Here is a 12994-nt window from a genome sequence, read left to right on the forward strand (position 1 = left end):
TTTATAAATAGGTGAATCCCACCTGGAATCAGTCCATTGTCTTGCCCGACCCTGAATGTTCCCGAAGAAAATGTTCGGAAGCACTTCACGGTGGTAATCAGGCCTCCACAACCTCCTTAAATAAGAATGATAGCAACTATGGAGCTCTGAAATACAAATCATTCAAACTGCAATTTTTGACAACACGTTTGGGTGTGTCTCCAGATTGAGAATGTTGCATTTTGCTTCAGCTTAATCCCATTAATAATAATAAAATAATAATAACAATAATGAATAAATAAATAAAATCTGGTACAAAACACTTCTTCCCATTTGCATTTCAGGGCGGTGGGCAGCAGGCCAGCGAGCACCAGTATCCATTCCCTAACTTCCCAAACAAGCCTTGCAAATAGTCCTAACCGCAGCTTCTATCTTCGTGCTATAATAATATCTTGAAACTTACAAGCATTGCAATCAATGTTGTTAAAGATGCGGAGAGTTGCCAATCAAATCCTACAAATTAGTTGGAATTCTTCATAAGCTAATCCATACACATTCGACTAGATTCTCATTCAACAAAAACCTGCATAGCCCGCTCAGAAGTGACCACAACAGGGTGGTATCAATGGGTTTTTAATTTTATTTATTTGCCTAAAATCCGCTGCCTTTAGAGGTTACAATGGGTTTGGTCGACTGATAATCAACTGGCCTTAGCTCCTCCCGATGCAGTTTTGGACAAGCTAAATAGATTGATTGGGCTCAGTTTAGAAATGTGACTGTGGACGCTGGAGGGTGGATTCCCCGAGAGGGTATGAGAGATCCACTCTCTTATTTCCACTTGGTTGCCTCGCTCAAGTGCCTTTGTTAAAGAGGGTAAAAGTGTTATATTTTACTATAGTCGCCGCTAACTAATTATTACAATTTTACAGCTGATTAGAGCCCGTATAAACACTAAAGAGTGAGAAACTGAATAAGCATAACCCTAAGATGACTCGTGACTTTACGTTCTAGAGATTCTGAGTAGGCAACCGCGGTTACAAAGAGGGAATGTGGTAGGCACTCACTTTGCCCGTAGAGATGTACGGTCTTTACTTCACAAGATCCGATTGATTAATGAAGAACAAAGAATATTCTCACGTGCAAAAAATGTAATGCGATATAATGATACTAGTAATAGATTAATCTGAATTTTTGATAAGAAAAATTCGACTATATCGGCAAGCCACAGAGTATACGTTCGAAATGATCAAGTACAGGGTATATGTATGAGATGCTTGACGTTGTATGGATGCTTATAATAAAACGATGGCCAACCAGCTAAGGTTTCTGGTGGACCTTTTGCGATTATATCGGCAGATCTCAGAGCATACGTTCGCCAGTCAGATACGATGGAAAATGATGGAATGCAATGAATATGCTAAAACGACGGCTAACTGGCTAAGGTTTTTGATGGACAAGATCTCATTATATTGGCAAGCCACAAAGCATACACCCACCAGTCAGATGCATGAAAACGATGAAAATGAACTATAATGTTGATGTATATGAGGAGCATGGGAGTTGAGAAGAGAATGAATGTTACACGATGCTAATGTGTTGGTTTGATAAACTTGACAGAGGCTTGAATGGTAGTGTCGCAAGGCTCGATTGAGTTGTTCAGATTTGAACTTGGGTGGCGCAGGAGGCTAGGACTCTGGCCAGGCTAGGCTAGACCAAGGTTGGGCTCTCTCTCAATCACTCCCACTCTCCTTGGTGGAGGAATGACTAAGGGTATGGTTAAGGCTAAGGGATGAGAGTGGATTCTTAAGGATGGAAAGGATTGGTGTCTTTTAAATGAAAAGGAGAGGGAGCTATTTAGTCTCAAACCCTAGTTTTTTAGTAATTTCTGGTGATCCTAAGGGTAAAATGTGTTTGAATGGCTGAAATTAGAGATTGCCACATTGCATCTCATGGGTTGGATGAGATGGTAAAAGTGTAATTTTGGATAAGGAGATGGGCATCAGAGTAAATACACCTTAACCGCGTACTTAAGATTCGAAAAAGGAGTAACCATAAGGTTGAGGGATGCTACCCAAAAGAAGGGGAGTGCCATGTGTCTGGCGACAACCTGGCAGTCCCTACTTAGACTCCTTGCTTTGGCAGGCAGCATCCTCTAAGCGTGTGGAGGCTTTGTTGCGAAGGTTGCTACTTTTGAGGTTTCAGTCATTTCTCTAATTGGGCTTGGGTTTGGGCTTGGTTTGTGCTTGACTAGGTGAGTTAACTGTGTTATGGGTTTGGGTAGGCTGATCGAGTGAGTTGACTCGAGGCTCTAGGGTTTATGGTTCATAGGGTTTAAGATTAGGCTGACCAAGTTGATTGGGTTGATTGGGTTGAGTTTAGGGTTTAGGACTGAGTTTCCTAGGGCTTAGGCTTCTAGGGTTAGGGTTTAGGATCAGGGTGTGATTGTTCATCCATCCGTTCAAACTCTATCAGCTTATCAGCCTGGGGTGAGGTATCTATAGATGCCCCTCTTTGGTAGAAGTGTGCAACCGAATGTCAAAGCGAGTGGACACCTCGCCTTTGCTAGTCAGTCATGAATTGCAACATGGATTCATTGCTTGAATTTGTGTCTGTGTCAGCTGGTTGCTTGGAAATAGATAAGTCGCATATATTGCGAGAGTTTAAAGAAAACATTGCGAATGTTCCTACATGAGCCACCAATCTCAACCCTTTCACTCCTGATTGATACTAACATCGAAAAGGTACAATAGAGGCCATACACTTTCTGTGGCATTATAAGGATACTTACTCGGTACTGGATTGTATGTTGCTTCTCATATCACCCCAAGAGTACTTTTTTTGTTTGATCGTCACTATGCCTTATGAGGAACTCACTATGCTGACTTAGACTCGATCAAATTCCGTAAGCTTCCATGCCTAGGTATGTGCGAGCGACATTTTTTCATGCAATCTTCTGGTTTTGACAGTTAGGTTACAATTTGTCTTTTTCGCCATTTGAATTTTTATTTTTATTTTTTTTACACACGCACACACACCCCCACACACTCACGCTAGTGGAATTTCACCACCTATGGATACTCGAACCCTTGACCGGGTGTTGAAACTCCTAAGAGTCTACCACCCGAGCAAGAGTAAGGATCCATTTGGATTATTTCTTCTTACCAGGTTTGGCCTATCGTCTTTTCAGAGCATTAACATTTGATACAATGGAGATGACACTGGAGTTCAGTCCGATCGTATTTTGATGTGCATTCAGATCCGATAATATCCGAGGAAACCGCAAGATATCGGATCTTATTTGATTTTGCACAAACTCCCACCCAGAGATATGGAAGATCTCTTAGTGCCTCGGAAGTCTGATGCTTATTATGCAAATGTTTTGTGATTGTGAAAGTTGCCCCATCCTGGGGAGTGATACTCCGTGGGAGTTTTTGTTGCAAGAAGATTTTAAAGTATGTCCAACTACTGGTCGTCTCCCCCGGGGATGCCTATGGAACTACAAGTATGCTAGTTTTTATTGAAAATATGCAAGGGGCTAGTGTGCATGCTAATAGTGATTGACTTAGCTGGGGATTATGGATTTTGAAGATGCCATGTTTTATTGCTTGGATTCTGGTTGTCGCAAGTGGGACTGAGATCTGCTAAGGATGGTTCATTTGATGCAAGTCTGATTGGTGGTTGTGATCAAGAATCCAATGGTCGATCAGTTCTATCATCTCACATGGTAATCAGACTTGATTGTTTTTTAACTGATTCATAAGGTTGGTTGTGATCAACTCTGGTTTTTATGAATGATGCAAATTTGTCCATGGATGGTCATCATGATTTTGATTTGCGACCAATTGAGTCTGTCATCCCGCGGGTTTTGTTGTCAAGATTCCGATCCATGATCGATCGGATCCATGTCCCACTGGTGTTTTGGTTAACATTCCGATCTATGACTGATTGGATTCATCGTCCCACAATTTTGTCTCTTTGGGGAGATGTTTTTGTATTTTCAAAATATGATCCGGTCCATTGGATAATGAGTTGACGGTCGCGATCGATGCCGATTTTTATTGAAAGATTTGGTGCTCAGCAGGAAGGAAGACATAGTTTGATTCGATAGGCATGCAAGAGGAATATAATCTGTAATCTCGAGCTCAAGACTATGGTATGGGATTTCCTAATCGGAGTATTGTACGTTTATGACTGAGAGGACAAACTCCTTCTGTCTCTCATTGTTGTGGCTAGATGGTGAGGTCTTCTACCCCTGGTTGTCGACTGATGATGCTGATGCAGATGACGATGCAAGCGGCACGGGCAAGACATACCCTTGGTTGACTAAAGCTGAGATAGGCAGGGTGTGCCCCTGGTTGATTGAAGTTGAGACAGGCAGGGGTGTGCCACTAGTCTGTTGAAGTTGAGACAAGCAAGGTGCGCCCCTAATTGCTTGAAGCCGAGACTGGCAGGGTGTGCCCCTAGTTGATTAAAATTGAGACATGTAGGGTGTGCCCCTGGTCAGTTGAAGCTGAGACAGACAGGGTATGCCTTTGGTTGGTTAAAGCTGAGATAGGCAGGGTGTACCCTTGGTTGATTGAAGTTGAGATTGGTAAGGTGTGCCCCTGTTGATTGCTGGAGCGGGGAGGTTTTCCCCTCTATTGATTGAGGGTGTGAACACTAGACTAGTCGAAAATGCTTCTTGTATATTTAGGGGCACAAAGATTAGACTGGTTGTGGGTGCCCCTTGTAGGATGAGGGGTTCAAACTCCGAACGAGAGTCAATGGTATGGACAAATTGGACTAGATGGAAAGGAGGTTCTACCCTGATGATATCGATGGTACGGTGCCCAATGTACTGGGACACGCTTGATGTTGTGGCTGGGGATTCTGGAGTACGTTGTTCACCGACACATTAAAGGTCTTAATTGAAATTCTTCCTTGATCGATCAAGTTTTGGACCACGTGTTTTAAGGTGAAACAACGATCCGTTGTATGACCCTTGGTTTGATGGTATGCGCAGTACTCATTTTTAGGATATGTTGGTGGTAAATGATTTGGTGGTGGCTTAGGCGACAATGGGGTAAGAAGTTTCCCTTGGACTAACTTGGTTAGCATTTCACTGTAAGTTCGGTCTATCGGTGCGAATTGCCTAGGCTCCTGGACCATGTCCATTTGCCTCTCATGATCGGGGTACTACAGGTTCCATCTTGGCTGTTATTGTTGTCATTGATGTTGTCCCTGCTAAGGGGCAAATTGTGCATCTTCGATAGAGGCGACAAGATCGTCTTCTTCCATTGGATGGGGGACATGAACACTTCTTTTACCATTCTTGCATTTAATAGGCCATCCCTCCACTATTGGTTATACCGAAGAGGCCTGATGAGGCCACCAAGGGAAGATCATCTCAGCCCTTATTCCAGCTTCGACTTGTTCCCTAACGTGGATGAGTTGAGTGAAGTTGGCATATGAATGCGAGACAAGGTATCTAAAGATACTCGGGTTCGCTGAGTGGACGATCATGAAAATTTACTCCTCGTTGTTGATGGGTGTCTTCATTCTAGCGGTCATGGCTCGCACTGTCCAACGTGAGCAAACAATGACTCATCATTCATTTGCCTTAAGGTAACAAGATCCGCTCTTTGGGGCGCTACATTAAGGTTGTACTCGAAACGATTAATGAATGTTTGAAAAAGTTGTTCCCAAGTTTTGATTCGATGGTAGTTCAGTGACGTGTACCAATCTAATGCATTGCCTTTTAGGGACTTCTGAAATAGACGGATCAATGCTCTGTCATTGCCTGCCACGACATTAAGCTCCCCACGAAATGCCCTTGGGCGGTCTACAAGACATTTTGTACCATCATATTTTTAAAATTTTGGTACCTCAAAGTCTGGAGGTACCTTTGCATCAAGGAAGGGATAGAGGTCTCTGAATTTGATGGATGAGAGATCTACCCCACGCTACTTCTGCAGTTTTCTCTCCATCTCTCGTAGTTGCTCTCGGAGTTGCTCGATTTCAGAGGGACTAGATGGAAGAAGTTTAACCCCTTGCCAAACCTACCTTGTATCCTTCTCATAATAGTTGACCTTGTTGACACCTCTATGATTCCTACTTGGAGGTTGGGCCTAGTAGTTGCTCCCGTTATAGGGAGTTTGTTGAACTGGGACTAGAAAAGGAAGCTGCAAAGAAATCCTAGTTGCAGGAGATTGTTAAAATTGACTGGAATTCCTATAAGGGAGATAATTTGGGAATTGATTGGGAGTCCAGGGTTTGGAATGATGGAACTGACTCTCGTTAGTGGGAGGATATTTGAAGAAATGCACTGAGTTAGATGGTTGTGCTAGCTGGATGTCTCCATTCGGAGGATATCGGAAGTCCTGCGCGAACCTTGATTATTGCAGTTGTTGTGTTGTGCCAACCTAAGTGTTAACTATTGAAACTTGCGCTGGTGTGAGCTGTCGAAGCATTTCTTGCATGATCTTTATATTCTGGGTCACCTCTTTCATGCAAGAGACTAGCACTAATCCTGTTGGATGCAGTTGTGGGGGAATGTCTTCCTATATATCGGGAGTGGAGGAAGGGAGAACTACTTCTTTGTGGCAAGCCATAGCTGTTCAGGATTTAGTTCGGATTATGCTGCGATGAGGGAGATTTTTTTTAGGACTGCTGACTTGTAAAGGCATAAATTTTTATGTTCTTTTAGTATGAATGTTGATGCAAATGCAAATGTGTGAGAACTAGTATTCTTTAGGAATTCGTAAGATCTTAATTTTCAAGTCGGGTCGCAATTAGTGTGGCTAGTTTGTCCCCAGCAAAGTTGTCATTCTGTGGATGCTAGAGGGCGGATTCCCCGAGGGTATGGGAGATCTACTCTTTTCTTTCCACTTGGTTACCTCGCTCGAGGACTTTCATTAAAGAGGGTAAAAGTGCTATATTTAACCAGAGCCGCCAGTAACCAATTATTACGATTCTACAGTCAGTTAGAGCTCTTAGAAACGCTTAAGATTGAGAACTCAAAGATGACTCGTGAGTTTACGTTCTAGAGATTCCGAGTAAAGGACTGCGGTTACAGAGAAAGAAGGTGTTAGGCACTCACTCTGCCCGTACAAATGTACAGCGTTTACTTCATAAGATCTGACTGATTTTTGAAGAATAAGAATTGTTCTCACGTGCAGAAAATGTAATGTGATGCAATAAGACTAGTGATTGATTGATCTGAATTTCTAATGGATAGAATTCGACTATATTGGCAAGCCGCAGAGCATACGTTCGAAATGATCAAGTGCAGGGTATATGTATGGGATGCTTAACATTGTATGGATGCTTATGATAAAATGATGGCTAATCGGCCAAGGTTTCTGGTGGACCTGTTGCAATTATATCGGTAAGTCTCAAAGCATACGCTCACCAATCAAATACAATGGACAATGTGGAATGCAATGAATATGCTAAAATGACAGCTAACTGGCTAAGGTTTCGGATGGGCAAGATCCGATTATATCGACATGCCATAGAGCATACGCTTGCCAATCAAATGCATGAAAACGATGAAAATACATCATAATGCTAATTATATGAATATAGGGTTGAGAAAGAAATGAATGTTGCACAATGCTAATGTGGTAGTTTGATGAAATTGATAAAGGCTTGAACGATGGATGAACGATAGTGTCATAAGGCTCGATTGAGTGGTTCAGATTTGAACTTGGGTGGCTCAAGAGGCTAGGACTCTGACTAGTCTAAGCTAGACCAAGGCTGGGCTCTCTTTCTCTCACTCTCACTCTCCTTGGTAGAGGAATGGCTAAGGCTAAGGGATGCGAGTGGATCCTTAATGATGGAAAGGATTTGTGTCTTTTAAATGAGAAGGGGATGAGGCTATTTATAGTCTTCGACCCTGGTTTTCTGGTAATTCCTGGTGATCCTGAGTTAAAATGTGTTTGAATGACTGGGATTAGAAATTGCTACATTGCATCATCTCATGGGTTGGATGAGATGGTAAAAGTGTATTTTTGGGTAAAGAGATGGGCATCGGGTAAATGTACTTCAACCGCACACTTAAGATTCGATAAAGGAGTAACCCACATGCTTGAGGGATGTCGCCCGAAAGAGAGGGAGTGTTACATGACCGGCAGCAACTTGACTGCCATCGATTCCCACTTGGACTCCTTGTTTTGGCGGGTAGCATCCTCCAAATGTGTGGAGGCTCTGCTGTGAGGGTTGTTACTTTGAGGTTTCAGCCATTTTTTCAATTGGGCTTGGGTTTGGGCTTGGTTTTAGGCTTGACTATGTGAGTTGATTGGGTTATAGGTTTGGGTAGGTTGACCAGATGAGTTAACTCGCTGAGTTGAATTAAGGCTCTAAGGTTTTGGGTTCCTAGGGTTTAGGATTAGGCTAGCCAGGTTGACTGGGTTGGATGGGCCGAGTTTAGGGTTTAGGATTAGGTTTCCTAGGGTTTAGCCTTATAGGGTTAGGGTTTAGGATCGGGTGTGGTTATCCATCCATCCGTTCAAACTCTATCAGCTTATCAACCTGAGGTGGGGTGTATATAGTAACCTGTTTCAGTAATGAACTACCATATAGCTTATAAATGAGCTTTGGGCAGATGACCCATTCCAATCCGTTGGCCCAAAAGCTGAAACAATAAATTAATAGATAAAAGTATAGATACATACACGAAATGTATATTTGTATGCATTCACTAGTCATCAGGCTGCCGGGCATATCTTTAGCTCCACATTCGACTATTAAGCCCAATTGTGGTTTTGCTGGGTTAGGTCACAGCTTCATCAAGCCCAAGCAAGCCAATTATAATTAAATTATTCAGGTCAGGCCACAAGGTAATGAATCGTGGGTCAGATTCAGGTCACAATTATTTGGCCATTTTGTAAATGGGTCAGGGTTGGACTAACTCTGACCCAAACTCAGCCATTTCTGCTGCCTCAGCTTGTTGAGTTTGAGGTATGGCCCAATAGTTGGATTTGGCTTGGACCTGTAATATATGCCCATAGTTCATGTCAAGACCTATGACTCATGGTAGGGGTCCGACCTATGCTTTAGGCTGAACTGAGAACAGACCCATTTATGATAATGGACAATCTTTGGCCCTACAGTTTCTAGTTCCTAACAATGCTTCCTAAGTAAGATGGATGGCTTCTTTTTATGACCTTGCAGTTACAAAGGTGGAGCTCACTCTTCAATGATCCCTACCATTCATCTCCGATAGCCATGCTCCAAAAGCTCCCCTATTGGATGATCCTGCCCATCTGACTACTGTTGATGGAACTGTCGACAGCATCTTATTACAGTGGCCTATTTACAAGCCAGTGATCCGATGGCACCTATCTGACAATGAGATGAAATTTCTATTAAGTAGGACATAACTGTACTGTACTTGCCAAATGAAGAATTCCGATTTGCCATTAAACATATGGTTGACACAGTCATGTCCACCTCATAATTTTTAATTTTATTTTCTTTGATAGCCAATCAAGAAGTTTGTATCGTCGTGGACTCCCATAGCTTGCACCATTAAACAGTGGCAGGAGGAAATTTCAACACATCAAAATGTGCTTTATAGAATTTATGCTTCTATCTTCTTGCTGGATTACCGCCAACCATACTACGGTTATTTAATGGTGGGAAATTGGCTGGCAACCAAACTCTTGCTGCAAGCTGTGTACACATAAAGTTCCCTAATGTTAGGAAAATTTTTAAAATCCTGCAGTTAACATCTTGAGTCTATGATTCTAAACCCCGCCTATTTTGCGATTCAATTTTCAGGGTGCTTCTACATAACATTCCTAGTAAGGACATATGAGAATACTTTCTGTGATCTTTTTTTTATAAAAAAGAAAAAGAAAAAAAAAAAAGAAAAAAAGAAAACCAATAACAAATAAATACAACAAGAGCTATGAAGTGAGGATTTCCTGTCCCTAGACAATTGGAAAGATCATCAAATGGTAAAAAGTTTCAATCTGTCCAATTGTTCAACATAACAATGAAAACCTATATCATATTTAATGGTTTGTATAAGTCAACACAGTACATCAGTTGCTATTGCACAAGTTAGTTCTTCAAAGATCAATCATTTTCTGTAGAACCCTTTGTTTTTTGCTTTTCCTCTGTTAGTATCACTATCGACAATATAGTAACAAAACCCACAAGTAGAACCTCACCCTGAGATATCTGATGACTGGGGCCAATTGTAACTCTGTAGAAACTTCCAGCATTTAGATGAAGTTCCAGTGATGTGTTATCTTGAAAAATAGCACCGACAGTTCTGGTTACAATTCTACCCCTGCTTGTATCAGACAACAACAATGACATATAATTAGTTTAAGCATTTGAATCCTTGGACAAGAGTGAGTGCCTAAATGCGTGCCTGCTGGCTCATAAGGATTTCTACGGCAACGTTCGGATCTCCATCAGCAGCAGCAAGAGCAACTTCTGCCTGGGTCTGCAATAGAAGGTGAGAGACATGTTGTCAGTTGTGGGTGTCACAAAGGAGGGCTGAATTCAGTTCCAATGTTTGAAAGTTAGATTAGGTATGCTCAAAAACCTTGATTGTGTACATGAAAAACTCATCTCCAGACACCATTGGCATGAGAAACTCATTCGCTTCCATAGATATAAGATCAAGTATGAATTTTAAATTTGAAAACTAGTTGTTTATAGTTTCACCATTTTGTTTTTTAAGATTATCATTTTTATTTTTTTTTAACAATGATAATCTCATAAAAAGGGCCGAAGCTAAAAGAAACAAAAACAAAACGAAAGATTACAACAACTGCCAAGAAATAGGGCGTCGGCTATAGAGATTTATAGCCACAGCCCATTCCTCAACCTGCCCTTTTGCCCTCCTAAACACATCCAAAACTCTCCCTTGACAATTTGTAAAACATCAATCTTAAGATCATCAGTTATTCCCTTCTTATTCCTCAAAATTCAACATAGAATGCAGATTTCTCTAGTATTATCCTCTTTTCTTTACTACCTCTTCTCTGTGCATTTTTCTTCTTCTTCTTTTCTTTTATAAGATGACGCATATTATTAAAAGTTGAAAGGCCAAAAGAAGAAACAAAGCAGAAACAAAAAGGAAAAAAGAAAATACAAAAACAGCCCTCAGGGCACCCAATCTCTGAAATGCAAGACGTCTCGGCTGAGGACCCCAACAGCAGAACGGCTTTTGTTATAGAAGCAGTGATTGTTTCTTTCATCCCAAATAGACCAAAGAACAACAAGCAAGATGACCCTCCATATGGATATGCCATAAACCTGCCTCTGCCGACATGCCAAGAGTGGAAAAGGCTCTTCGTTGAGCTTGGCATTACTTGGGAGACATTAAAAGGGAGCAGAATACCAGACCAGACTTCCCTGGCAAAGGAGCAGTGCATAAACAAATGGTCCACCAACTCCGCATCGTTGAGGCAAAGGAGACACATTCAGCAGCACCATTGCCCTTCTACGAAGGTCAAATTTAGTCCTTTGTTTTATCTAAATATAGATGAGGAAGTATATGATTCTCAGCCCCAAGTATATAAAAAGGGTACCAGTCTGACTTTGCCTTTGATCATCATCGTCATCATAGCCTTTACCCAGCTCTTTGGTGTTGCCTTCTTCATTTTTTTTTTGCCGGCAGTATGACAACCAGCCATTCACCTGACATTTCATCGCCTACCAGCCCTTTTTCTTTACATCAACGGTAATTTATTAAAAGAAAAGCAAGGAAAAGGCTGAAATAGAAACCATGACGCAGAGACCCCTTAACCAACCCTCGTTAATCTGCTCCTTAATCCAACCATGAAAACTTTTCAACTCCCAAACCCCAGTTAACCACTCGCTAGTCCTTTGGACGGTGACCTCCCTTGCTGTGACCTGTTGCAAAAGACCCTGTTGTTGCACTCCTTCCAAATGGACCATAAACCCGCAAGCATTGCAAGGCACCATATGACAAAAGATGACTTGGAAGTATCCAACAAATCCCATTCCATGCCTCGAAGAATTATTGGACCCACCTAGGCATCCCCAAATTAATCCCAAATAGATATCGTTTAAATACCCATAATACAGCAAGAGATGAATAACCAACTCTTCATTCTGAAGATATGAGATACACTAGGAATGATCACATTCATGTTGATGAGATGATCAATGGTGAAGGCTTTGTCCTTCCAACTAGCCAACAGAAAGAAGTGACCCTGGGAGGGTCCGGATAAATTCCAAATAGCTGCTTGCCTACTGGAATCGCCCTAAATCAATGAGAAAACAACACTGCAAACTTCCCTCCTCTTTCTAAAGTCCAGCACCATCCATTCCATTCCACCAATGATGGGATGCACATTCGAACAAATTCCTCAATTTCATCATCAGTAAGGTTGCTCTAAAGCCCTGAAGCTCAATATTGAGATGAGGGCTTAGTATACAGCTTTCATATGTGACGGATATTACTTGTCTCCACAAACTATCTTCCTCAGTCCAGAACCTCCAGGGCCATTTCCTTAGCAATGCAACATCCGTGAACTTGAGTGATTTTATACCCGCCCCACCTAGCTGTTTCAACTTGCAAACTTTCCCCCATCCAACAAGACGGAACTTATGCTTTCCCAAAGGAAATCCATTTAGATTCATTCCAACCTTTAAATCACACTAGATGGGCTCTAGAATAGAGGCAAAATAAATTGACATATTGCCAAGGCCGATTTTAATGTAGTTATGTCACCCTAATCAACAGGTGCCTTCGCTTCCAGCCAGATAGCTCTCTCAACTCAATCAAGACTGTATCCAACAGATGTTTTGGAGGCTTTCCAATACATTAGACCAAGAAATGATGACTGGATTTGCCTGCCTTGCAACTGAATCTATATGATAGAGAGGCCATGCCCTCATCCCTTGAGAAAATTTGTGAAATCTCACTTTTCAAAAGTTTGATCTGTAGGCCTGATACTACTTCAAAACATCCTACAACCTTCCTCATATTTTCCACCTTCTGAACATTCGCATTGTGAAATAGGGTCATGCTGTCTGCAAACTGGAG

The 12994-nt window shown here is 41.8% G+C and overlaps 1 protein-coding gene across 2 annotated transcripts in view; it reads right to left on the reverse strand.

Annotated features, from left to right (window-relative positions):
• Positions 1 to 9858: 9858 nt before the first annotated feature.
• The window catches only part of LOC131232673 (rhomboid-like protein 15), a 31470-nt gene continuing 28334 nt past the window's right edge, over positions 9859 to 12994 (reverse strand). The window contains exons 12-13 of one of the 2 annotated variants that reach the window (XM_058229073.1): positions 10343 to 10417; positions 9859 to 10258 (exon numbers count right to left, since the gene is read on the reverse strand). In XM_058229073.1, the coding sequence (XP_058085056.1) occupies positions 10253 to 10258; positions 10343 to 10417 (81 nt within the window). In that variant the 3' untranslated portion in view covers positions 9859 to 10252. Of the gene's footprint in view, positions 10259 to 10330; positions 10418 to 12994 lie in introns of those variants that run through there. The other variant, XM_058229072.1, reaches the window with a different exon arrangement.

The sequence above is a fragment of the Magnolia sinica genome, chromosome 18 (genome assembly GCF_029962835.1).
Source record: "Magnolia sinica isolate HGM2019 chromosome 18, MsV1, whole genome shotgun sequence".
NCBI lineage: Eukaryota > Viridiplantae > Streptophyta > Magnoliopsida > Magnoliales > Magnoliaceae > Magnolia > Magnolia sinica.